General features: G+C 39.9%; 1 protein-coding gene across 2 annotated transcripts in view; it reads right to left on the bottom strand.

Annotated features, from left to right (window-relative positions):
- Positions 1 to 1,916: 1,916 nt before the first annotated feature.
- The window catches only part of ctdp1 (CTD (carboxy-terminal domain, RNA polymerase II, polypeptide A) phosphatase, subunit 1), a 76,538-nt gene continuing 50,861 nt past the window's right edge, over positions 1,917 to 27,593 (bottom strand). Inside the window, exon 13 of one of the 2 annotated variants that reach the window (XM_071499766.1) lies at positions 1,917 to 3,979. In XM_071499766.1, the coding sequence (XP_071355867.1) occupies positions 3,805 to 3,979 (175 nt within the window). In that variant the 3' untranslated portion in view covers positions 1,917 to 3,804. The remainder of the gene's footprint in view (positions 3,980 to 27,593) is intronic. The other variant, XM_071499765.1, reaches the window with a different exon arrangement.

The raw sequence follows: 27,593 nt of genomic DNA, 5'->3' as shown, positions 1-27,593 counted from the left end.
GAGAGCTCAACGCACTGCACCTCAAGAAAACACAGGCAAATAGACAAAACGCAAGCAAATTCAGAAGACGTCTTCATTAATTTGACCACACATGTGCGTCAAATACTCACAACACAAGCAATTACAGAGATGAGCTGCAAACACAACACAACCAAAGTGTTTACAGAGTGATGAACCTGGCTGGGGTGCACTTGCATGGACGTACTCTAATACATCTTGGCACTTATTGTTCAATGCTTTTCTCTTCAACAAGGGCATCCCAGCCAGGTTAATCACTTTTTAGTGTCCCTTGGAAACACTTCTGTCGTCATCTGTGCTATTTGTAGCATATTTGTGTATTAAATTGTACTGTGATTATTTGCAGTGCATGTGTTGTCAACTTGATGTTTTCTCAATTTGCTTGTGTTTTGCTTGTGTTATGCTTGTGTCCTCTTAAATTGCAGTGTGTTGAGCTCTCAGGACCACCATACTACATGTGACAAGAAATAAGTTAATAATTAACACTAGGACAATGGAGTAGAAAGTGGAAATTAGCACAAATCATCGCAGTCAAACAGGTATCATATCCAGTTTGGTTAAAGATGGAGCCACGACACTGGATTTTAATGCATCTTTTGGTTTTTTTTTTGCAAACATCATATTTTCTTTTCTTGTGTTCAGTACTCAAGATAATCTACTGAAGTTTCTGCAGGTGGTGCTTCTGTTTTTTCACATTCAGCCACAGAGTTGTCATCACTGCTCATGACAACTACCCTGATGTCATAGTATTTATTCTCAGCTCACTGCAGTTGCTGCCTCCAATGACGCCCATAAAAATGTTTGTTTGGCCATAAACGTGTTCATCTGGCTTCACACCAGCCAGGAAAACACCATCATTTTTGCAGTTTGTGGGTTGTTAACTTTGTTTATAGAACAAAGGTCACAGTTGTTTCAGATCATTTCTTAAACCATAAGCTTCTTTGTTTCTGCAAAATGTTATAAATCAATTATAAATGACCGTCTGGTCTACATTGAAGTCATTGCTGTGGATCATCAATCACCAAGCTACAAAACAGACATTTATTGACATTCAAATGTGGAGTCACACCACCATTGACCATGATTGTCCTCTGAATGTGAGAAAAAAAAGGAAGATGTATGCCTTTGTCACAGGATAAACAGCTCTCCATTTATTGCTGTTTGCTTTGGCTTTTAAGGTGGCGGATCATCAGCCGTTGCGGGAAAGAAGCTGCCAGAGTCACGCTTTTAATAGACTTTATGACTGTGATTTATCCCGCTGTTTCCACTTCTCCTGAATGACAAGATGACACTGTCAGATCACAGATGTCTTCCTGTTCCAGGCCAGACCCCCCCAGGCATTGCAATGCCCCCAAAAATTTACACCAATCAAATGATTATACTTGGTCTAGGTTATGTCTTGATTTTAAATAAAGAATCTCATTGTGTTTATTTCTGATGAAAAGATGGGTTGAGAAGAAAATGCCCTTGTTTTACCCTGCACAGATTATTCTTTTGGCCTTCTTTCTTTTCCCTCTTGCATCTGAAATTGCAAATTGATGAGTCGTGCTGTCTCCTGTAATGAGGCTGCTTGTCTCAGTGTAATAACAAGGAAAAACAGCTTTTTTTTTTTCTTTTTGCACAATGCAACACATTTTCTACACATGTATCAACCCAAGCAGCAAGATGGAACCAGGCCTAATGGTTCTTGTATGGTCTTCATGACACAGAATCCATTAACTGAGCAGCACATCGTGGTGCGAATCTCATAGTGCCATACACATTATGACTTTAATGTTTAAAATCCAGCAAAGAACAGGCAGCAAAAGGAATAATGGACATTTGTCTGGAGTATGATGTAGTGATTATGTTCGTGCGCTACATCTTCTTTAGGATACAAAAAAAAAAGAAGGCTGTTGTGTTACTTAGAAACATCTTTATTCAATGAAAAGTATTTTTTCTCTCGGGGTCAAGTACGAAATTTACAAATACGTTACACTCCAGTTGCTTTGATTGACACACAACAAAATAGGATGATCACTGTCACGGTAGAAAGAAGTCTGTTGGGTGTGAAGTGAAAAGAAGTGGAGGGTAAAACATTTACTGGAGAGATCCAAACACACACCTGACCTCCTGCCTCGGGACAGTAATTACAATTATTCATTTCTATAGTCTAAAGATGTTTCGCTGAATGAGACACAAACAGACTCAGTGCTATGGGTTTGACTCAGTGAAAGTGAGCAACCTTGTACAACATACGTTATAGTGTACGCTCCATTAGAGTGTACAGGCAACAGTGCATGATGTTTTTTTTCTAAATGACTAAAAGAGATGGAAGCTATTGGTCTTCAACGCCCAGAAATCCTGTGAAGTGTGATGTTAGTAGTGCAGTCACACTGTATTGGCTGGTATGTGGTAGGACACCAAGGGGGATGATATGCTGGTGACTCTTGCTTTCTTTTTATCACTTTCTGAGGTAAACAAGTTCAAAAATGTCATATAGGAGAAAAAATTATAATTTGACTAAATTTTAGACATTTTTATACTTGATGCTCATCTTGACGTGTACAGATTTAAGAGTATGTTCACCCAAATTACCAAAAACATATTTTCTCACTTACATCTAGCGCTATCTAGCCGTTCAGAGAGTTTGGGTTTTAGGATATTTGAGATTTCTGCTTCCTCCTAAATACAGTGAATCTGACTGGAATAACATCTCTCCAGAATCCCTCTCTGCTGATTAACTGGTTTATATAAAAACAACTAATAGCATTTATTGTCAATTAGCAAGATCAACAGGTAAAGTCACTTCGGAGAAAGCTGTTACTCTTGTTTTTAATGCTGTGAGCACCAAAAGGAATAAAGGAAAAAGCCTTTACTGGCCAGGAAATCACTGTGAATGAATCACAAGTCATAAACAGTGAGTATGAACTTATAAACCAAATGCAAAGATTTATAGAAAACATAAAATATCTATATATCAAAAACCTTAGTGAGAAAATATGATTTCTTTTGGGTTTTTTTTTTTGTTTTTGGATGAACTTACCCTTAAAAAGTCTTCACGATAATCAGAGGCCTGATGGGAGTTTTTAACCTTCAGAACTGTACATATTGTACAATGAATGAAAATGAAAATACACTAGATGGATTCAGTTTACAGTGACAACGCACCAAGGGTGTGGTTATCACAAAGAGATAGTTACCTTACCATTATGTCAGCAATGTACACTGAGGAGGAAGGAACAACTCGAGGGAACACATTCAAACGTCTGGATCCGCTGGTTGCATTTATGACCCTAAAAAACTGTCGAGGAGGCCAAAAGAAAAATAAAACTGGAAGTCAAGAGTAAAACATTTAGCTGCACGCCTTGGCAAACCTATTCCGAACTCTTTGGCATGTACGACCAGCAAAATTTACGCTTTATAATTTCATTTCTCTTTTTTCTCATGAATATAAAAATTGAAATAGAAAACAGTAAAACAAAACAAAAAAAAAAGTATCAAATTTCATGTCTCCTACCGTTTGTTATCTTACAATAAAATGTTAACATCAAAGTGTTTTATGCCAAAAAGGCTATATATCAATCCTACAAAAAAATCTAAGCCTTTATTTACACAGCAACATGTAATTTCTGTACAGGACATTCATTTTTATTACAGCACACATTCATGGCTCATACATCCTAAGTACACACTGATTCCAAAGCAGAAAAATAGTTTTTTTTTAGGTACCACTCGTGGGGATGACTGGAGTTGGATTTTTTTTTGTTGTCCTTCACCTGTGACTGAGTCTCTTCAGGTTCCGCGTCACATAAAGTCATTGAGCTCTGCCTCTAAGGCAGCGGCCATCTCGTCTGCCTCGGAGCTGCTGCCTTCCTCTTCCTCGTTGGAGTCTTTGGAGGACTCGTCAGCAGACTGTTTATTCTCCACCTCGTCGTCGTCCTCCTCCTCCTTGGCTTCTTCATGCTTACGTTTATGGCCCCTAGAGAAAGAACAGAGGGTGATTTAGACAGGAAACTGTAAACCTTTAATCTGTGGGACTCCTCTGCTCTACTGCTGCCTAAAACAGGATTTACATCATAAACACTGATGTCCCATTTAAAACTGATGCCAATTTAATTTAATTTGCTTTTATTTGTTGCTTTGTTTCAACATGGAATAAACAAGGAAAGAAAGGTGAAAGTTATATTTGATAATATAAGAAAATCCCAGACTATACTCCTTTATGGGTTCTGTTACTTAAAGGAATAATTCAACATTTAGGGACATTTGCAAACAGACCAGTGCAATCCACCTACCTGTTAAAAAATTAATGTTACATCTTGTTTGTTTAATATGTACAAAAAACCAGGTGTTACAGTTTTATGGGGGGTTATGTTCCAGATTTAGTGAGCTTAAGAGGTACTAGTACGTGGTTTTTGTTGCCTTTGGACAGGCTAGTGGTTTCCCTGTTTCCAGTTTTTGCTAACCTAAGCTAAGTGGTTGTTAGCTGTAGCTTCATAATTTGCATAAAGACATGACAGCGGTCTCAATCTTCTCAGCTGACTCTTGGCACAAAGTAAATAAATATTTCCTAAAATGTCAAACTATTTCCAATTTCCAATACATGTGGCTTGACGATCCTGAGACACTCATTCCACAATTTTTTGATTTGCTCATTGTGATTTGGAAATGTCTTGGATACATAAATCGGAAGGGCACCTAACAGCTAGCATGGTTAGCTAACAAACTGGCCTGGAAGTAGATCGAGCTGTAGCTGGCTGCTGCTAATCCAATCGCCTGCTTTCTGTTTACTTTTGCTTGGATTCAGGAAAAAGCGTGAAATTCTTTTAGTAAAATTTAAATTTTCTTGGAACAGTTTAGGACGCTTGTAATGCTTGCCATAATATGTTGTTTTTACCAACTGTATTTCCTGAGTATCAAAAATGGAGGTGGTAACTACAAAGGTAGTAGAGTATAAACCATTAGTCACTAAAAAGACATGTTGGCTGTTGTGGTAATCAGTGTTTTTCTACACAGCCTAGTTTTAATAGTTATCGAGAAATTTGAAGAAATGCCATCATCAACATTGCTGATTGGTCTTGTACATGAATTCTCAAGAGGCTGTTTTCTAGTTGGAAAAACTGAGTTCTTGAGATGTAGTCAACAAATTAGAGTCTAATAAATAATAAGTGAAAGCGGTGAATAAAAAGACAAGTTGTTTCACTGGAATGTGAAAAGAAATACAGTGTACTCCCCCCAAAAAAGAAAACAGATAAAAAGTACTGCATGTTCAGCACAGTATTCCCCCCTGAGAATCTGCAATTAACAAGGGCTTGTCCTCCATACACACTGTATCCACAAGCTATAAAGGCCCTTCACTGCTCAAGAACAAAAACAGTTCTGTTGTGATGAGGGATCCAGAACTGTTGGGAAACCTGGGATACAGAGATGGAGAAGACTATTATGAATAGACACAGATGGAGGAGAGGGGTAAAGATGGTTATGAAGAGCAAAGACAGAAGGATAAGACGGTGACGCCTTTAAGAAATGGAGGAGTTAAAAGGTTTGAGTGTAAATAAGCCCAAGATGCACTGAAGAATCAAACCAGTATAGTGATGAAAATGCAGATCAATCTGGTTACAGGCAGCTTGGATGTTAAAATGTGCAACCAATACCCACCATGTAGGACTAGGTGTAAGGCTACATTGAGAAATATGAAGATGTTTTCCTACAAAACCCTTTTATTCGACTAAAAAGATGCCAAAAGTTCTCAAAAATTGAAGGAATGGTTCATCACGTGGAGAAATATGCAGATTTGCTTCTTTCTGAGACGTGAGAAGATTGACAACAGTTTCATGTCTGTGCATTAAGTACAGAGCATAGTTAGCAAAGATTACCATAATGACTAGAAGCAGGGGGGAAACAGGTAGCCTCACTCTGGCCAAAGGGGAAAAAAATGGGCCGACCATCACTTATAAAGCCGATATACGGTAACTTTTTTTTGGGCTAACAACAACTGAGCACAGTTTGACAAACTTCAACACAAGAGTGGCATCAGTCTTCTCATCTCACTCTCGAAATAACACAACCACGCATACGAACACTTTTCCTAAAGAAAACACAGTCTGAAATTAGAAAAATTATTAATCAAAGCACAAACTGACTGATCAAAGAATAAGCTTTCATCTTTTAATACTTGTCATTTTTCAATAATGACCAAAATGTGTAGCTCAGAAAAAAGTGTATATGTACCGTAGACATTGCTAACGAAACCATAAATTCATTTTAAACTAAAATCCTGGAGAGACATTTTAAAACACAGCAAGAATGAAATGATTTGTGCCTGTTGCTGCAAACAAGACACTCAAGTTGATTCATGATGAAACCAAAATAGACAAGGGGGAAAAAATGAAGCACACATTCCTAAGTGGCTGAAAAATTATTTGATATGATTGTAAACATGCCATCCCTCTTTCCACTCCCACTCCTCCATGATTTCCTCTGCAGAGTGGCTTATTAGCATGATGCTAATGAGGTGTGTAGGGGTTTTGTATGGTTATTGTGGTCTGACACTGGCTCTGCTGAGAGCGTCTCTCTCATTAGACCACACCGCTGTCAGACAGCCTCGCTAACCTCCCGCAACAGCGAGTGTGTGTTCATTAAAGGTCAGATGTCGGCTAATATCAGTGGAAAGGTTTGGTGACATGACAGCTACAGTGGAACCCTGCTGACTCTGTGGTGCGTTGTAGTGGTGTGCGTGTGGGAGGGAAACGGTTGTGTTTGTGCTACAACAGCACAGCTCTGGTCCTCCAAACTCACAGGAAGTTTAATTTTTAGAGCTGGAAGATCGAAGTTCAATGGTGAGCAGATAGTCTGAGGCTGGGCTATGATGGCAGGAGATGATATGAATGGTGAGAAAAACCACCGTCAGTGACACTGTTCTGGCTACCTGGGCTGGTTGCTGACATTGAGACACTGTGTGTGTTTGTTTTGTCCTTTTCTTTTACATCCATTCCCTGCCATCCCTAATCCATCCCATTTCCAAATTTTAACAGTTGAGACAGCAGAGGAGTGGGGGGTGGGTAGGTGGGTTTGAGGTCCTCCATTGCTTTCTGCTTCGCATCATTACATCCAATCTAAATCCTTGTCTATTAATCCAACCACACACAGAAACACACACCCCACACACTCCCAGCACGCTCACTCATGTCAGCTCCAAAAGGGGCTTCAGATGTAATCCATTTTTATTACATTTTTGCTGGTTTCACATGTTGTTAAACTTCACTGCTTCAAAGGGAGCTTCCTGCAGTTCACAGTATTATTTATATTGTGTCTTGTGTCTATCTTAACTACCACAAAACAGGTTCAACTTCATTTGATAAGTTGATAAATTAATTTTTTGTTTAGAGTTTACATGATCATAGTTAAGGCTTTATGGTTTTAAAATTGAACCTTTAAGTTCTCATTTTAAGTAAAAGCAGAAATGCATTGCTCTCTGTCAGAGTTTGGACAAATACTTATTTAATACTCTTATTTTACATTTACATCATTTTAAGCGGCCAGATGTTGCTGACCCATATTAAATACAGCTTCTTTGTCAATGCCATTATAAAGTTCAGCGAGTTCAGTGCAGGGTAAATGTAGTTAACATTTGGGAATTACCTTGTGGTTGTATGCCTCCAACCAAGTTACAGGAAATATGGTCACAATCTCAATTTTCTGAGTCAAAGTGTTAAATAATGGCCAGAAGTGTTTTTGCAGAGAATAATGATGTCAGAGTGAAGCTGACCTTCGATAATTTGGATATGAAATTTCATGATTTTACCCTATTAGACATTTGTGTTAAATTCTGTTCTCACTAGCATGTGAAGTTTTGACTTACGACCAAAAGTATGTTGAGGTCACAGTGACCTTTGACGACCAAATTTTTATCACTTTATCCCTGAGTCCAAGTGAATGTTTGTGCCAGATGTAATGAATTCCCTCTGGGCATTTAAAAACTCCTTTCACTGTTTTTGTTTTCTGTCTTCTTGTGTTAAGACCTATCACCGTGATAAGCCAGTGAAATTAACTTTTATGTTTTTATTGAAGGACCATATTGTATACTTGTTTGCTATCTCAGTCTAATTGGGCACTAAAAGATTACATCCATGGCAATAACTGGAGTATCAAAATGGATAGCTGGAGCAGAGAGTCAAGAGACCTATGGTGAATTGACAAGTGACCCCATCCCGTCAAACATAAAAGAAAAAGTGAGCTTCCTACATGTTTCACCTGCTTTCAGTTCAGTCATCAATGTTCCATCATTATCATTAGAATAAAATGTCCTCTGAGAACACATTATTTAGCCTCTGTATTCTTACGGGGTCTCATGTGGGCCGCCAACTTTTCTGAGATTTTTAAGTGGGCCATCAGTAGGAAAAAGTTGGGAACCACTGATCCAAGCGAAGTTTAAATATCCTTCTTTAAACAAGGCAAAGAGAAACAAAAGACCTTCCAATCCTTCCAACAGATGTCAAGACGTTTCACTAAAAACAACAAATGTCAACTGACAAAAATCCAATTTGAACCAAATAGAAACTGTATGCATGTACCTCTGAGTATGCAGGTACCATTTGTTATTACCAAATACATTATCACTATGGCTGCATCAGAACTCTACAGTAATCACTACCATCTCACCTTTCCATTGGCCTGAGGGTTTGTGGCTTTGGCAAATTTTCCCTTCAGAGCTCTCAGTGAAGTCCAATACTTCACTCCCTCTTGCAGTCCTATTGTTTAAAGTGGTTACCCTGGAAAAGTTGAGACCTGAGCCTAGTATAAAAGGAGGTCACAAACCATTTGGGGAGAGAGAAAAGTAAAAGGGTTCTTGAGCTTGAGAGACAAAATAAGTGAAACAGCAAAACTTCCAGAAGCAGGTTTGCATGGTAATTGAAAGTGTCCCCATTATTTTCTTTCATACATTTGACACAGTGCAAGTACTGAGATAATAGGATCTTATGAGACACCTCATTTAAATGTGCTCATTACTGGATCTCTTATTGGCCGGTAGAGTTGAAAATGTAACTGTGAAGGATAATGTGCCATCACAACTTAAAAAGAAAGTTGCTACCAATGTATTTGTAAGTGTTCAGGAGGAACTTTTGGCTGTATTTCTCGGTGACAGCGGTCATACATCGAGAAATGTTGGCTTGTCCAGTAGTTGTGAAATGTTGACAGATGAATGAACTGACCCAAGAGCAAGGCTTGCTCTCAGCCCTGAGAGAGCACCTTAAATCAAGCTGGTGTCCATGATGCAAGAGGCAAGGTGAGCCTCACCAGTAAGGTACTAATCTTTATCAGTATCTGCTGGAGTTCCAACTACTAGGAACTTGACATGGGTGAAAGTTGAGATCGATTCATTTGTCAAATTCACATTTTTTTGCTCTCTCCAGATATTTTGGGAAATCACACTAAACTCTGTTCCTCTAAAATGCCAGAAATGTCAGCTATCAGGGTGCAAAAGTTAAGAATGAGTCATTACAAACACAGACGTTGAGATCATTACTTTGAGATCTTATTATCTCTATGTCCTATGAGAATATGATTGCATTAAGGGTGTCAAGAGGACATACTACAGAGTGCTTGCTGGTGAGCAAACAGCCTGCAGTTACCCTGCTGCAACATATCAGAGACACATAAGTGATATAAAACAACCTCTAAAATGAATATAAGTTTGCAAAACTGCATCTGCGCTAAGTCAAGATGCATTTCTATGAAATTCTGTGTTTAAGTCCAAACAGTCGTAATGCCACCCAAGGGAGCATTCACAGAGGCCAAGCTGGGTAAAGAGTTTACAGAGATGGCTAGGCTACAGTTTAATCTTGTGATGCAGCGTAACTATCCCTGCTGATAAAGAAGCAATAGTGAGGACTGTACCCAAGGCACCCCAATCTGGAACTCGGGAGGAGGGAGGCAGAGAGAAATGAAAAGAGGAGAAAGCTCTGTAAAAAAAAAAAAAAAAGCAGAGACTTCAAATACTCCTGACAGCCATGCTTACACCAAGGAGGAAAGAGGGGCAGAGGGAGATAGGGAGTAGAAAGGCAAATGGAGCAAATAAAGTGTGAAAGAGGAGGAAACAGAGCAAAGAAGACAGAAGAGGGAGGTAATGAACTAAATAATGAACTACACTTCTAGAACTCCCGGTTTCCTGTGAAATTTATACCAATGTTAGGTTGAAATCCAAAGGTCTCAACCCAACAGAACTTCCACAAACAAAGACCTGAATAACTGACCAGGACTAAGATCAATGCAGCCTTACACACGCCTCAATCATCTTCCATCCATACAGGTCAGTTAGTTACAACAGCAGCTACTGTCTCTGTATCACCCAGCTACAATTTAGTCTGCAAAATGGACTGTTAGCAAATCAGTAGACCTAAAAGGGCAGAAGAGATACTACTCAGCAATGCTGGTCACCTCTGTCCTGTTGCTCCATTTCCCCCATAATCTCATATCATCACAGCAGATGTGTCAAATGCAGATGCCTAGATATGCACACTCTGATCCCTAGTGGATTCAACAGCCCCATATGCAGCGAGCTGATAAGCAGTGCAGTTAAATGGTTGTTTTTATACAGACATTATTTTCCCCTGCCCCTCATTATATTAGCTTAGTATTAAAATTGATGCACTGAGGAGGATAAAAGGACAAGGCATTGATGTGGGGATGTGTCGGTTTTGCTTAGCTGTGCTTCAGAAACATCTGACTTTCAACAGTGTTGCAAGAGAACAAGAAACACAGAGATGCATGACAGTGCAACAACAGGCACTCACACAATGACTAAGTCGTTTTTTTAATGCTGTGTGCTTTTAAGTCTCTCTCGTGAAAAATACATGTTGACAATGATTTGAGGCGGGATGCACACGTAGTGGAGGTGGTCTGTGTTGTGAAGTATTACCTGACAAATCAGAGGTTAGTTTTCTCTACACTTCTAGTGCTAGAAAAGCCAAAACAAAGTGATGACAGATTTATCTGAGAATGTTCAGTACATCTAGTTAATGTTTTTTTTAGCAGCTCTGGCTGCCTGTTTGGACAGGCTGGTGAATTTATTGCTTTGTCTAAACTAGAGCCACTATTGGCTCTCATTGGAGAGATATACAGTTAGCTCAGCTACCTGATACTAACCAATGTTAATATTGAAAGGAAAACTCAGCTGAATGATACAGATTTAAACTAAGTGCAGGTGCTGGGGATGACCAATGAAGAAGATAAATTTACATTACATTTACTTATTTGGCAGATGCTTTTATCCAAACTGACTTACCAGTGAGGGGCATCACTAAAGCTTCAGTGCAGTTGGAGACCTTGGTGTAAGTACTAAGTACAACACCTATTTAGTAAGTGCAATGAGATCATGTAAAGAAGTGCACAGAGTGTATTAAGTGCTAGTTAGACAGTTTAGGGTGTTAGAGGAGAAGCTGCTTTTGGAAGAATGAGTCTTCAAGAGATTCTTGAGGATAGAGAGAGACACCCGACCTCTGATAGCATTCAGGCTGTAAACACAACATTAACATATGATCATATGATTATATCATGAAGTTATTCTAATAATGTATGTTTTGCAAACAATCGCTTATTACACGTCCAGCAGGTACAGAACATTAGTCTTCATTTAAAATCTGCTACTCAACAAATATAAGTCCAGTCTTCCCTCTCCTTTTAGCTCTGTTTTTGGTCTCCACCAACATCTGAGGGAAATATCTCTTTAGCTGCTAATGTTCATCACCTAGTCACTAACTTTTTTTTTCTTCCTGTCATTTGGCAGTAGACAGGTAGCACTTATCTAAGCTTCTCTTCTTTTGGAAACAGCTGGGAGTGAGATTGAATCAAAACAGTAATTACAAAAACAAACCAAAACAATGAGCTGAAAAAAGCCAAAATGCATTAAAGCTGAGGGAGTCCAGTGACAGAACCCTGTGGGTTTGTGCAGCTTTAAAATGTTCTAGATGTGTTACTGGTTTCGGGGAAAACATACAAATACTGAATAATTTTTTTTTTTTGATTGATGTTGGCTGCAAAATGTGGCTCATAAAGGAATAATAGGAGAGTCTGTCCCATGCAACTTTAATGGTCATAGCTATTTTTCACATGTGAGGGTTCAACTCTCGAGTCTCGTATTGAATCTAATGGCTGGAACTTTATTGACTACAAATGGTTTTCTGTTTTTTAGCACGTCGCGTGTGTTACAATGATTTGTAACATGGATGTCATGCACTTCAGATACACTGTCCCCTAGACATTGTGTGTAGGTTGCCTGGAGTAACAGTTTCAATATTAATACTAACTTTTCACATAACATAATGGTGAATCTTCACAAAGTTTAACTATACTACAGATACATAGAGATGAAAAAAAAACCTTGCTGACTGTGTTGTCCCAGAGCAACAAGTGTGACAAAGGTGTGATGCAGCGTGTCATCTGTGTGATTCACTGTCAGTGTCATTTATATCCCCCCAGTCACCCATGCCTGCATCAAACCACCCCCATCTCTGGCTCAGCCACAGGCAGTAAAATCAGATTATAAAGCCCCCAGGCATCCTTTCACATAACTAACGTCCTTTCTCTGTCTGCTTACTATCAGCACAAGCTTTGACAAGGCTGTCGCGATCTTTTCACGGAAGCTCTGGACAACTGCACTTGGTTCACGTAGTATCTGTCTCCTTACTTTTTACTGTTTGGCAAGGAGGGAAATTAGTTGAAAACATCCAGGCTGTAACAAAGGCTCATAACAGTCAGGTTGCCAGTAAACAACCATAAAATGTCCAACTGTCCTTGAGAAAGGACAGAAAACTCTTAAAAGATGAACTCACTGGACTGGGATGGTTGGGACCTTTTTTAAAGGAGCTTCTGTTTGGACCAGCTCCAAAGCTACTTAATTCATTTATAAGCTCAGTGTGTCCCTGCTCATAAAATATTTGAGTTTTTGCTTTGTGGGTTTCCGTCTCTACACTTTACCAGAGCTATGCACACACCCGTTTTGCCCCTGCTGTCTACTTTATCTCTCACATCTCCCAAATATTAAAGCCTACTCAAGCGAGCTGAATATGACAAGTGACACATGTGAGCTAGGGTGAGGAATGACATTCAAAACAGTAAAAAGTAAAATTAAGCGCCTCTATCTGAAGTTCAGGCGGCTCTGGCAAATTTTTTGCATGAGCACCCTCAGTGGCGGTGGAACCTCTAACCCTGGCAGTGTGAATGTCACAGTGGATAATCAATGCATATAAACAAAAACAGCATGCTTCACTTGATTTATACGTTTGTTCTTTCATTGGGGAGAGAATCAGTTTTCATATGTCCAGTCAGGTGACCTGGAAAAGTGCAAAGTTAATCTTTAATTTATATACATAGGAAGAGTGAAAAGATCAGTTGCCAAAACTATGGAAATTGTGGAAAATCTGGTAGAAGAAAGGCATGTTGGAAGGACTCTGTCAATATATTGTGTTACTGCAGTGTTACAAAATGCGGCCCAGTGATTTACTACCGCTCTTTAAAAAGCTGTAAGACTTATAAACAACACATTTAAAAAACAATTGTCAAAATTGAAGCAGAAGAACATGAGTTATCCTGACTTTAAAACCCCCAACTCCACAACTGGGTGCATTGATTGAGAACCCAATCAACTCCCTACAGAAACCTATATTATGGTAGTGTGACACATGGAAAGAGAAAAAAAATATTTACTCTCTCTTTGATGTTTTCACCAAATTCAAACAGTGGGTATGAGATAATCTAGATGTTGATTTACAGCTTTAATACCAACATCTGCTCCACTGATTCCTGTCTGAAGCGGGTTACCTGCTGAGGCATAAATCTCTGACGGATGTCGTTTGATTGGACATGAAACAGAATTTTAAACCTCTCATCTTTCAAGAGTTGAAATAAGAAATGCAGTGGTATACAGATACTTAAAGCACGGATCCTGCCTAAGCTTTACGTTACCAAGGCCTAACGACAGAGGGATATATACTGGGAGCAAGCAACAAAAATATTAGTGTTCATGAGGAAATTATGGTTGGAGTGAAAATGTTGTTGAATTTTAAAATAAAGCTGCACTACATCTCTAAAACCATGAGTACTTTTATACTCCCACCTTCGCGCTCTCCATGTTCTCCTCATCAGTCCGTGGCAGTGGGTGGAGAGCACTGAGCAGTGTCTGCGCTTAAAGCATTTCCTCCCAAGCGGACTAATTGCTCCGGTGTGACGAGGTGGTTCCTAATGAGCCACTGCTCTCTTCAAGCCTCCATTGTTGGCAGCTGTCTAATGACAAAGGCAGTAGTAGTCTGTTTCTCAAAATTTAGCCCTACACAGAAACTAGACTGGGTCTGATCAGTAGTGGTAAAAGCATGAAAGCATATTATATTCTGGTTAAATTAGATTATTTTAGCTTCACTTCACTGATAACTTACTTGAATTTTGATGTTTGACGGCTTCATTTTCTTTTACCTTTCGGACAACTGAAAAAATGTACTCAATGTGAGGTCATGTTGACAATTCATCAAGTGGCAACGCAGTGCTACATCATCTGGCAGCTCAATGTGTTGGCCAATCAAATGTGGACAGCTCGGTCACCAATGAGCAAATTTACTCAAGAGATTTATTCATACCAACGATTCCTGTCTCATAATGGTGTCCAAACCATTCCTCTTTTGTGGAGTGGTTAATACGCCAAGGTTAAATAAAAGTGTATGGTGCAACAGAGCTACTAAAGCTATGACAGCATCCTCCCATGAAAGGTCAGCACAGCTTGCTACTGGTAAACAATGCACACTCTCGGGTCAAAGCTCACCACAGTTGAACTTGCAGATTTCATATTCTTTTTGGTACCTGAAACAACAGGCCCACACCAAAGCAGCTTCCATGTGCTGTTCTAACACAATGCTATTTTCAGCCCCTTTTCTTTGTGGACTCGCTCTCGCTGGTGCACAGAGGAACACTGCTAAGAATTTGTGGTATGTCTGTGAAGATTCTCAATCATCCAAGTCATGGTATATCTAGGCCAGAGAATCCTCACCAGTCAAGAAGCCCTTTGAATGAGAGATAAAACATCTTCAAGAATCTAAAACAAGTTGCCTTTGACATGCATGTTCTGCTTATGCATCTTTGAGCTCTTGCACAGTTACTGTCACTATTGCTCTTTCCACGTACCTATTAAATGAACACCTGAAAGTAACAGGTTCTCTGGGGATGCGGATTCATATTCTAGGTGAAGTGTCAATCATATTCTTAAGTAAAAGTATGTGAGGCAGGTCGAAGGAAAGCACAGACGACCAAAAAATAACATTTTACCTCAAAACTGGTCCTATCCAGTGTAGATCATAACCTGGTACAATCTAATAGTCAGTGAAGATTTAAAATCAATGAACAGTCCTCACAAGCATTGCAAAAGCTATTTCATCTCATGCAGAAAAAGCGTAGCGTATACAATTTTCTGTGTCAGGAAAAATAGCTTATGCATGTGTGTATGGGTGGTGATGAACAATGGCTATGAACAGGCCAGCATTCCCCTGAGATGCATCTCTGTGCTTCGTAGTGAGATCAATCCGAACCAAGAGCAGAAATAGAAAAACTGCCTGCATCACCAGCTCAGAGCCACGAGCCATGAGAAAAAAAAAACTGGGTCAGATTACTTGCAGTTTTAGTTTTTCCTACTTATGCATTCCTCTTTTCGTATATGTGAAAAGCCTGACTAAGCATTCCTGTTCCTCACAGCCGGATGCCTCTCTTGCACTCTTGAGCTGCGGTTATCAGGGACAAGGAGCACGGGGATCACCAAGCTGTTATACCCTACTGCTCCGCTGAGAAACACATACTGTTGGGTTCAGTTTGCTCACAAGAGGCAACTGAGCAAGGTGGACTGCTGTCAGTGTGCCTTTTAAATCTGTGTTACATTCATAATCCTTCTTTCTCGCACGTGGCGTCTTTTAAAGCACCTTTGGGATCCAGGTGTCAGGCCTCATTGTCAGGCTAACAGGACAGTTGTGTGGCACTTGACAAAATGTCCCACGGGCTAGAAGGATGGACTGATCGACTCCATGAGGCGAGACGAGGCTTCAGCGTTGTCCCTCAAAACACGTGTGCACAATTGTTTACTTTGATAGCTGATATTTTCCAGCGAGTCAAGATGACAACCGCTATCAAACAATATGTCAGGAGTGTAACTGCTGCAGGACATGTTGAACTGGATCAGAGAAATGCACTGACGGAGCGACAGGCGGCTTGAGAGCTAATATTAGAAGCAGAAAGCCAAATAGCCCCCTGACTTGTGGTCAGACTGTGCAAGGGAGTGCTAATATGGTCAGCTATGTTAATGGACTGTTGCTCATTGTTGTGTTTCATCTGATTAATGTCTATGGTAATTGTCGATGCAGCTGAAAAAGTGATGGAGGAGTGGGAAGCAACGACTGAGGAGGGGAAAGAACAGTGTCACATGCAAAAATGATGAAGGCTGAACCAATATATTTGTTCTGAGGCCAACAATGAACTCCATTTAAAATAATACTGAACTAATTTAACAGGAACAGGGCTGTGCTTTAAGGATTTCTTCTGTACAGTGTTTTCTAATTTCATTTTGTGAATTAATAAAAAGAAATTTCCTCATTGATATGATCAGGATAGGATGAGCCATTATTAAGCTCAACATGCATTTCACCATTTTCAATAACTGACTCATCTGTTGAGGAACTCAGGCTTGTACTACGGTAGGAAATTTGTCAAATTCATGCTCATAGAGTACAGAGCATGTCAGATCCCACAAAAAACCAAGATGGCAACGTCCAAATCGCAAAGTTGAGGCTTCAACATGGCAGTTCACAAAAAAATGGGTGACGTCACGGTGGGTTGCAACTTCTGTCACCCACAGGTTTCTGAACAGTTTTGAAGCTCAGAGTGGGCTGCTCCGTTGCCGCCATCTTGGCAGTGCATGACTCCGTCTAACTCCTGGATAAATGGCCAAAGAGGTGGAGCGTGTGTGGAGCCGAGACTTCGGAGAATGCTGGTTTGTGGCAAGTATACACTCACCCACCTGTCACTCTAGGCGGCCATATCCTAAAATTATGAATGACTTTAAGCTTAATAAAATTCAAATGGGTGTGTTATATAAAAATTCACCCCCATACAGTTGTCGTGAAGGTTACAGCTTGGTAATATTGCTATGATATCAAGAATTTTTTGGAAGACCTCTGTTGAAACACATTTTCTTCTCCTTCTTCTCCCCCCAGTGTTTCTATGTAATCCTGTGGAGGAGGAAAACTGTGCACAGTCACAAACCTTACCTCCTCAACCTTCTGTGACAGCTGATCTTAAAACACCAAACTCTAGCTCACCTTTCCAGCAGCAGTTTGTCTGAATACAGACTGTGGACAGCATGACAGAGAGAAGCAGGTTTTGTTCACTGACACAACTCTGCTGGCTACAGCTGCCGAAGAGCGTTTGTACCTGACAAATCACATAATCATGAGGTGCAGTCGAACAGAAGCAGCTCTGACTACATGTCACAAAAAAAAAAAAAGGAGAAGAGTCACTGCAGCCAGATGTTTTGGTATGAATCAGGTGCTGAAGCAGAACAGGTTTAAGTGACAAGCTACATTAAATTATGCTGTTTGTTTCACTCTCAGACCCCGGCATAAATTCCAGACATTTAATTAATCTGCAGCAAGCATCATAATGCCCTGCAGCAGAGCACGAATATGAAAGCTTTGCCTTCACAGAGAGAGAGAGAAAAAAACAAAAAACAAAACTGTTTTGCAAGCTGTGATGCAATAACAAAGCTGAATCTATCTGTGAGTTGAAGACAGCAGCTTTCATACATGCAAATAGAATAATTTGAGCACATTCTGCAGAGATACGGTGCCATTACAGCAGTCATCAAAGTTTCAGTCAATCCTTAAAAACAATTATCTACAACAGGGCCCTTGGGTGCTGAAGTTCTAAGTGAAAAGCTCATGGAACCTTATTTTCCCCTTCACACCCCCTTCATATTCTCCATTAGACAATGAGAGCAAACTGTTCCTAACAACAGCAACTTCAATTTAATGAACATCACAATGAACCTCTCATCCTAACAGTATTTAAAAGCAATTTTGTTACATTTAAACCTGTTGATGAGAAGTGTTGCGCACCTAAACAGGAGCAAGAACTGACGGTGTTCAATCGTACAATTAAATCCTGTAAAATTCACGGAAGAAAATTTGATGCCACAGCAAAAAACAGACAAACAAGCTAAAAAAAAAATACTTGATTGATGCTTTTGGAAAACCTCAATTCTGCCCCGATACATGCAGAACTGCTATGGGTTTCAATAAACTTTATCCCTTCTATCATTATTTAAAGGAGCTATTTTCAAGTTTTCTCTGCTGCTGAACGTGGTTTCTTTCTGGGAGCAGGAGGTGGTGATTGTTGCTCGACAAAAGCTTCGGCCACCATTGTTTCATAATAAAAGAGTTATAACCAGTGGTTAGATCGGGATCTGTGAGGAGGGGGAGCCCTTTTTCACGCTTCAATTTCTAACTGTATTTTTGTATCTCTAATTGAAATGAGTAGATCCCATGAGTGAGGGGAGAGAACACGTTTAGCAGTCCAAGGAAATGCAGCTAAGTAAATACACATAAAATGTTAGCTAACTCAGAACTCATCAAGACCCATATGTCATTAGATTTACTGGGAGATTTAAAATATATCAGTGTGATGTGATGATATGGTTTTGAAGGAGGGCTGGCTCAATGTAACACCTGGTTATGACACACTCTCTGAGCAGCACAGTGTCTTCAGGGCAAATTGGAGGCTACAGTGAGTCAGTATCAAAAAATGACAAGACTGGCAGGGGCTAGCTGGTTAGCATGCTAACTTTAGTGGAAGAAAAGACACGATGGAGACGAGAGTTAACATTGGCGTTGCTTTCCACCGTTGGACGAATTTGATGAAGTTTGACGCTTAACTCGTAACATTTCTTCTAGGCTGGTAAGTAAACAGCTGTTAATGCTAATGTTAGCTATGTAGCAATAGCAAAACTTACAAATAGCTCCTTTAACTTTGCTTGTTTGCAAGAAAACTGGACACGTTACTTGTCCTTTATATCTGTTTTCTATTGATTCTAGCATCTTTTTAGGGGAATATTAATTGTAAATAAAAATAGGGAGTATTATTATTATTTCTTTTACTTAAAAATATGCAAAGGACTGAGTAGTGGCTGCATGCGTCAGGCTGCGTGCTGTCACAACAACCTCCACCAAGAAGACAGTTCAGCCCTGTTTTAACCCCCCACCCCCCAAAAAAAAACCAAACAAGAAAACTACATGTGACAGAAAATTGTTAATTATTGTTAATTCTGATGATGTCTTTGGGCTGACTCATTCACTAATGATTAGTGATGTTTTGCAGCCAAAACAGATTCAGGCACAGAAGGCCTGTCTGTGAATGACGCATATCAGCTGTATTGCTCAGCCAATGTGCTTTTAGCTGCCATGTGAACTGGCAGAAGATTTCACTGTTTATCTGCATGTACCGACAATTTACATAGAGCTGTGAATGCTGGAGGAAGGTTTCACTGGCCTTTTGAAACTGGATCTTTAGCTCATTTGTCACAAAACACAAAGGACCAGATGTATAGACTGTTGCATATTATATCCAGTTTTTTTTTTTTTTTTTAATTATTAGTTTTTCTGGCTTTTTATGCCTTTATTTATAGGTACAGTGAGAGAGACAGTAAAGTTGGGGAGAGAGATAACATGCATAACCCCGGGTCACTGTAGTTAGGACTAAGCCTTAATGGTACGTGCCCCTCCAGGTGAGCCACCGAGGTGCCCCCAACATATTATGTGCAGTTGTTTTGAAAAACATAACACCTTGCACAAAAGGCTAATAATAAAAAATAATTAGTAAATATAAGATATTAAAGTTCTTTTAAGCCATTATATTGTAGGAAGATAACTGTTGTTACCCTTCTTAAAGCAAAATACCCACAAATAACCAGTGTAAGACAGGAATAATTAAGATAAGCAATAATTATATAACGGATTCTGTGAAGGAATTGAGATTTCACACTGAATGATTAAAAGCAGTGGGACATGTAGTCCATACACATGGGTTTCTGTTAATCCCCAGAATGAGGGGAGCGTGCCAGACTAGACAGCCAGCTCCACACAGAACTACAGCCTGGAGAAGAAGAATAAAAAGGTACCGGGTAGGGAGAGAAGAGCGAGGCAAGGCAGAAAGTGACAGGAAGAAAGTGAGAGAGTCTAATTCACAGCACACCAAGATGAACTATAATTTTTTCCCCCCCTTTCATCTCGGTCAAAGCACACGCTGAACAAAAGGCAGCAAATGCTGATGAGACCGACCAGCTCGACCGTGTTCTGTCAGTGCTCGGAGAGGAGGAAGATGAGCAGTGGGATTTAAATAATCAGGTTTTCCTGTGGCTCTGCAGTTCTTCATCCTAACACAGCAGCAGGAGGTTGTGACATCACGATGAAGCTTAATTTCCCGTTAATCAATATGATTCGATTACATTATCAGAAATATGCTCTCTGCCACACGTGCAATCATGAACGTGTGCTTACAGATGCAGGGTGAAAAATCTAAATACTGAACATGATGTTATGTAACTGTGCCATTACTAAGCAAGGCCTAGGAGTTTTCACAAGGCAGAGCAGCTGTAAACACCATGAATGTATTACCAGCAATGACAGTGTGTGTGTGTGTATGTGTGTGTGAATGTGAGTGTGAGTGTGTGTGTGTGTGTGTGTGTGTGTCTTGCAAACAGCCCTTTTCCAAATAGATTCTCAAACAATAAATCTTACACAGAATGTAGTAAGCTCATTTAATCTTATTTTTCTAAGTACCACTTATGTACAGGCCACAACGAAATCAACTGCAGTCACACTGGCAAAGCTGTGAGGGGGCAGTTGCATTGCAATTTGATGAGGTGATGAATGTCAAGTATGGTAATGCACTGTGGCTGCACAATCTGTTTATTGAGAAAAGCCACTGGAGAACTTCTATGATGTGAGAGCGTCCATTATTTAATTATGGAAATTAGAGTTCTGGTGGGTGGTTTGGGTGCACTGCAAACAAACAAGCCGTCACTGACAGACGGTTTACAGTCAGGGAGATTTAGGAACCCAGTAAAGATGGCACTGAGATACTGGCTGGGTATCAAGCAGTGGTACCGATTTCCTTTGTGTACTGATTTTTAGTTTTGGGCTTCGAAGCAGCATTAAGACATGTTAAAGTTATACTGCATAACTTTTAATCATGGTAACGGACTGTTTGATTTGGCAGCCTGTCAATGAGGTTGTGTCATATCCTATGCGCATGCATCTGTGTTGTTGTTGTCTGCCCTTTTATCCAGTTTCTACGATACACTCCTTGGTTGTTTTCAACCATGCATTGTAACCGTGTGAAAGTTTTCAGTCATTGGACGTCTGGATCTGAAGTTATCACAGAAAAAGCCAGACAAATGTTAGACAGCTCAGCTCCTAGCTGCTCCTAGACATCCTGTGTCTGCTAAACTATGTCGGTGAAACACTGACTTTTAATGTGAAACTGCTTTATTCAGTGTTTTTACTGGTCATAATCCCAGGGTCTGTTTGTTTTGGAGAGAAGAAGATCTCTGAGGATAATTCGGCTTCAGGTAAAAACCTCCTGAATGACTGACACTGAAGGAATCCAAACTGGGACAAGTTGATGGCAATGGTCGTGAGGACAACAATGTATTTGATCCCATGTTACTTAAGTGTAGCTCTGCTAAGTGTTATATAATTTTAAAATACCACTTCCCTCAGTGCAGTTCAATCAGCTGCAGAGAAACATCTACTAATTTTACCGTCTTTAGCAAAGTTTCATTTCTGAATTGTCCTGAATTGACTTCTGATTCACGGAAATGCAATTAAAGAGCTGAAGACAAAACTGCCCTGTAGGAGTGATGGCCCTGCAGGTCTGTGTCATTATCAGTCTGAAAAGGCTTTGAAGTGGCTATTTGAATGCAGTCCATTACACCACTGATCATATGTTCATGATTATATATCGGCTTGAATGACAGGAAGTGAGAAAGAATCAACCACCTTTGAAACACTGCAATGTGTTGGTGATGTACGATTTTATCCATTATATGGTATTTATAAGTGAAATTTGGGAGCAGTTACTGTAGTTTTGGTGTCTCACAACAGTGAACGCTCCCTCAGCGTGAGCATCAGGAGTCTACACATGGGGTGGCCTGACAGCCAAATGGTTAGGGCGCATATGCTCTGAGCAGGCGAGTCCCTGGTTTGACTCCTGGTCGGCTGAAGTCTTTCCTCTCTCTGTCCCCTTATTTCCTGTCTCTCTACACTGTCCTGTCTCAAGGTGTACAATAACCAAAAATAACTATAACTTAAAAAAAAAAAGTCTATACATCAGTGGTTCCTACATTTTTGAAACCACAGCACCCCCTTCATAGGAACTTTTCTGTCAAGGCATCGCCCCACCATCCCTAACACCTCCTTTTCCCATGAATCTGTCTCACAGCCAAAACCTCCAGTCTGTAAGTTAAGAAGCTTTAAGTCTGATTTCAGTTCTTCTGTCCTGTAGATTTTGTTGTCACTGACAGATCAGAGAACTGGAGTTATAGGAAAGGTTTCCTCAAGTTTTGTGGAGAGCAGCTGGTGAAGGAGACAGAGAAGCAAAGATTTTGATGAAACTGCATAAAGCAAGACTTTGATGTAAGAATAGTTACTTATTGGCTAGAATTACACTTTTCATTACTGTAGATCCTGTAAATTTGCCTCATTTGTCCAGGATCCCTGTGCATCACAGGAAGAGTGAAATACAAACTGTCTCCCAAACAGACCACATGAAGGAGCTCTGTCCAGCCAGACTGTTAGATCTCTTTCCCCTCGTCTCCCTGTGGTTCTTTTGCATAAAGCATCACAGACCGGCTGGGTTGGCAGACACCGGCATGCTGTGTCCAGCTTACTGACGTCACTTCGGACTTCATTTTGGAAATAAAGTTGAAACTTTTTCAAAGGGTTCCTGGAGCCGCCCGGTTAAAACTCTGCAAATCGATTCTGTGCTGAAATGACCAGACGGGACAATGGTGCAATCAGCCAGAGTAGTTACATCAGCCCAGGTCTAAAGGCTCACCAGGTTGGAGGTGTGTAGTCTGAATATCCTGAGCTGGCGGAGAATATAGAAGTGAAACATTTTCTCCTGCAAGAAAATCAGCACTTTAGAAGAGAACCAGAAAGTGGTGCTGAGTGTTGTGAGCAGAATGAGTCAGCTTTCTTTGGAACATGGGACATGTGAGTGGCTGAAATGGGAGGGTGGATTTCTAAATGGGCTTGTCAAAGTGTGACTGAAGAACCATGAAGAAAGGTTTAGTATTTGGCTCCTTGTTTGTCGCTCATGTCTGGGGATGGATACTGAAACCTGGTATTGAACAGGCCCTGGGGTAAGATATTTAAAGACCGTGGTATTGATAACCTCAGTCGTTATCGGTTCTGCTCTCTGTACTTAAGAGACACACACAAACACAGACACCCAGTTCTGAGTGACAAAGGAGAGAACTAAACGATCAAAAGCGTGGTGACGTCGTAACATGAGCGATCTCTCCAAACATCTAGCCAAAGTCCATCACATACAGTTTTTGTGATCTGGAGACCACTGGTAAACTACTGCACAGTGAAAATACCGTCAAGGTAAAAGTCCCGTATTAAATCAATGTGTGTATTTGTTTTACACACATTGTTTTGTTTTACACATGTGTGTATTTGTTTTACATTTCCACTGACAAAAATCAGTCTTAAATAGAGATTTTTTTCAAAAACAATGCAGTTAAAATGTGTTCCTCAAGAATGTTAATTGAGTACATGTGAGGAAATAAATCAGTGTTAATTCTGTTCTTAATTTGTTTTTTTCCCCTCTTACAAAATCGATAGCCAGGACTGTTAAAATCTTAATGACACCCACCTCTACTCCTGCCCATAAGACAGAGACAGAAACTCAGGTCTGATCCTACAGAGAAACAAGCAACAGAGTCAACCACCAGCCGCTGCCTCTTCTTTTAATGAGGAACAGTAGCTCCCATGTAATACAAAGGGAAGAAATTAGTTCTGCAGTGATCAGTGTGATTTTCTTCATCCTCCTGACAAACTGCCCAATGTTACAAGCAATTTTACTCTAATGAATCTCAGCTGCCAAGAACAACAGGCTGCTCTTGCTGCAGGAAATACACCCTTCCCAACAAATGTAGTCATGATGCCAGCATGAGATAGATGACAAATGAATCCTGGGAGGCAGAGCTGGTGGGAGAAAGTGGTTGTTCCTGTTTATAGACACAGAGCAGAAAAATTGCTTTCACACCATGGGCCTCATTCATCAGGGTGTGCTGCTTTACACATATTGTAATATAAACTCCACAGTGGACCAGCTACAAAGAGATCAACTCTTCTTGTACAACTTAGAGAGCTATGAGAGCATTAAGTCTGACCACCAAGACGTTTAAGAGACTACCAGGAGTAATACTACACCAGTCCTCTCCAGGGTTTCTGCAGTGTTCTCCAAATTGAATTCAAGACTTTTAAAGAACTTTTTAATCGCACACTGAATGCAATTTAATGATGGGAAGCCAGCAGGGACAAGACGGCCTCGTATCACTTGTAAAGTACATGAATTTATTAACATTGATGTCACATATTTGTCAGTACTTATCTGCTTTTGTCTAGTAATAAAAAATAATCAATTAATGTGACCTGGACCCAAATAAATGGCAGGAATTGTTGGATTGATCAATTAAAAATTAATTAATTTAAGTTAATTTTATGAGTGTGCAGAATCCAGTTTCACTTGTAGTTTCTAGATGAATACGGCAGTGTCCTACATTTCCCACCTTCAAGACACATCTCAAACATTGGCTTAAATCAAACCAGATCTGTGATCCCCTGTAACTCAGTATGCTACAAAATGTATTTGTATGTATTTGTATTGCGTATTGTTACTTGTTAATGTTATAATGTAGGGTGAGCATTTCTGTTACAATCTGGCATTTTTACAATGTGTATATTATACTGATGTTCATTAACATGCATTGTTACTATCAAATAAAACAAAATTCAAAAATATTACTTTTTAATTCAAGATTTTTTATATTAATACCGGTTTAAGGCCCCTTTTTAAAAAAAAAAAAATCAAAACAAACAAAAAAAAACAACACATGCACAGTTGTTTTTGCAGAAATGTTGAACCTCACTAATTACAAAGAATAGTTTGTAATGAGAACTTGGTCAATCTAATGTTGTTACCATTGAGATGAGGGTTAAAATGTCATAACTTTCCAGAACTGTAAAATTCTGTTTAGTGGTATTAGAAAATGCTGCATGGTGTTTTGGTGTCTGATAAACCTTTAATCTGATGGATGTTGTTATTCAAAATGTCTTGAATCCTCATCTTTTCACCAGTGACTGTAGGAACACAGAGTATTCTTTCCCCCTGCTCAGAGCTAAAATGATTGCTGTTGTGATTTTAATGGCAGAAATCTTTTCTTTTGTTCTGGAATCCAAAGCTCAACCACGTTGAAAAAGCAGACCTAAGCTTCACCCAAGAGGTCTAGACAGAATATTTATTTTAGACAGACACATTCATTCTATACACCAGCTCAGGGTGACATCTGACGACACTTAAATCTAATCTTTGAACAATGACGGAGGAGAAGAAAATCGCTCATATTTGCAAGTAGGTTCGTGTGACTGCTGTGGGTTTTTGAATTAAAAAATAGCACAGTGTCCTGGAGAGTGTGACAGGCTATAAGAAATCTCATGACTACTTATGAATACATAAGGTAACCCCATATGTGCAAAAAGCTTTGATAATTCAACCAAACCTACTGTAGAAACAAATACTGCTAAATCAGCGCAAACAGTGCAAACAGCATCACCACTCAAAATTTGTTAAGGTGCCCGAGGCAGAACTCATTCATACTGTGCCGTGTTCCCTCCAGTTTAGCAAACATGGCCCATTTGGTTGAACCTATTTCTAAAATGTGCCTGAGGTTATTGCTGGGCCACTAGGAACATCCACTGAGAGAAAGTGGACATGCACCATTATGTGTTACATTTCCCAGGGCGCCTGTTACTCGTAACAGCATGTTACTTTAACACCAGCCTCCATGACTGGAACAAGCTGATGAAGCACCAAAAGGAGTGGCTGGTACAGAGTGTAAGGTCCCTCAGAACTGTGGTGTCTGCAGAAAAACTTTCCCTTTCTTAGCTTTGCTATTTGACAAAGCATAAAATTTACTCTAAGCAAAAGTCATAAGAATTAAAACAAACAATAACCATTCAATTACAACCCACCAAAGGGAGACGGAAGGTAGTTAAATAATATACAAGCAGGACAGTTGTCGGCTATGTCAAATTTAAGGATGAGAATCGAGAACTAGATCCAGCTGCGAACCGGTTCCACATTCCCATCCATCAGAATTGTAGGCCCCCGAGCTTACCAATTCCTTTTATTGACGATGGGTTCCGCAAATTACGCAAGGTCCCTGAATCCTGCTCGTGTCAAACTTTACAACTTTGATGAGAGGATGAAGTGACACCATCATTCTGGTTGCGAAAGGGAAAAAAAAACAAAAACAAAAAACAAACAAACAAACGAAAAAACCTACATGAGAGTGAATTGCAGGAACAGCTGTCTGGTACACTTGTTCTCTCTCCTCCAAGTTTGAAGTCAGCATATAACAGGTAATCACATAAGAATTTTCTGATAGTTAGCAGATAGCTTGGTACTAACTGAATGCAACTCAACAGCAACTGGCGGGCATTGGATTGTCGATGGAATTTTACATTTAAACTTTTAGCTGGGAAAAAATTATAAAATTTTTTAATGCTCATCACCATAACCTCCGGTCAGGATTGACAAGCTCTGTGAAGCTAACATTATCTCAACTACATGACTGAGCCATCAACAGTAGTAACAGGAGCTGTCAGACAAAGATCAAAACATTGTCAGACGTGACTTACTGGCAGCTTTTCATTAAGTGCTGTAAGTGTAGCTGTTGTCAGCCTTTGAACATCATGATTCTTTTTTAAGTCTAGGTGTAAACCTTGCATCTGGCTGGACCGTGTATGAATGTGAACCATGTACTTGGGGGTTTGCGTCCCGTAATAGGCAGTCAAACAGCCACCCTGGCATCCTGGCTGCTCACTAGCCGCTATGAAGCTGAGTCGAGCTTCCAGTTAACTAAGCTTTGCCTCAATTATGGTAAATAAACTACATTTATTATTTTATCGCTAAAGGAGGCAGAGGAATAATTAAACACAGGAAAGAAAAGAGAGCAGGAGAGTGGGAGGGAGAAAGAGAAGCCATCACTAAGTGCTAAGCTCAAGCAACTAGCAGATTTGAATAGCACGTAAACAACAGAATCACCAGCAACTGGAAATGAGACAATATGCTTACTGCAGCACGTCAGCACAAAAGTAAAAGCTGTGTTAAGAAACAAAGAGCTTCTGTCCACTGAAACACTAGAGGGCTTTAAGTTTGATACAATTACAGGAAGTGTTGAGTTTGAATTCATGTGTAAAGCAGTAACTTTAACACAGCAA

This window comes from Trachinotus anak, unplaced genomic scaffold (assembly GCF_046630095.1).
Source record: "Trachinotus anak isolate AG129_WGS33_773 ecotype Australia unplaced genomic scaffold, CSIRO_AGI_Tana_v1 ptg000016l, whole genome shotgun sequence".
NCBI lineage: Eukaryota > Metazoa > Chordata > Actinopteri > Carangiformes > Carangidae > Trachinotus > Trachinotus anak.
Note: the sequence above shows the minus strand (reverse complement) of the source record. Positions and strands in the feature narration are given on the sequence as shown.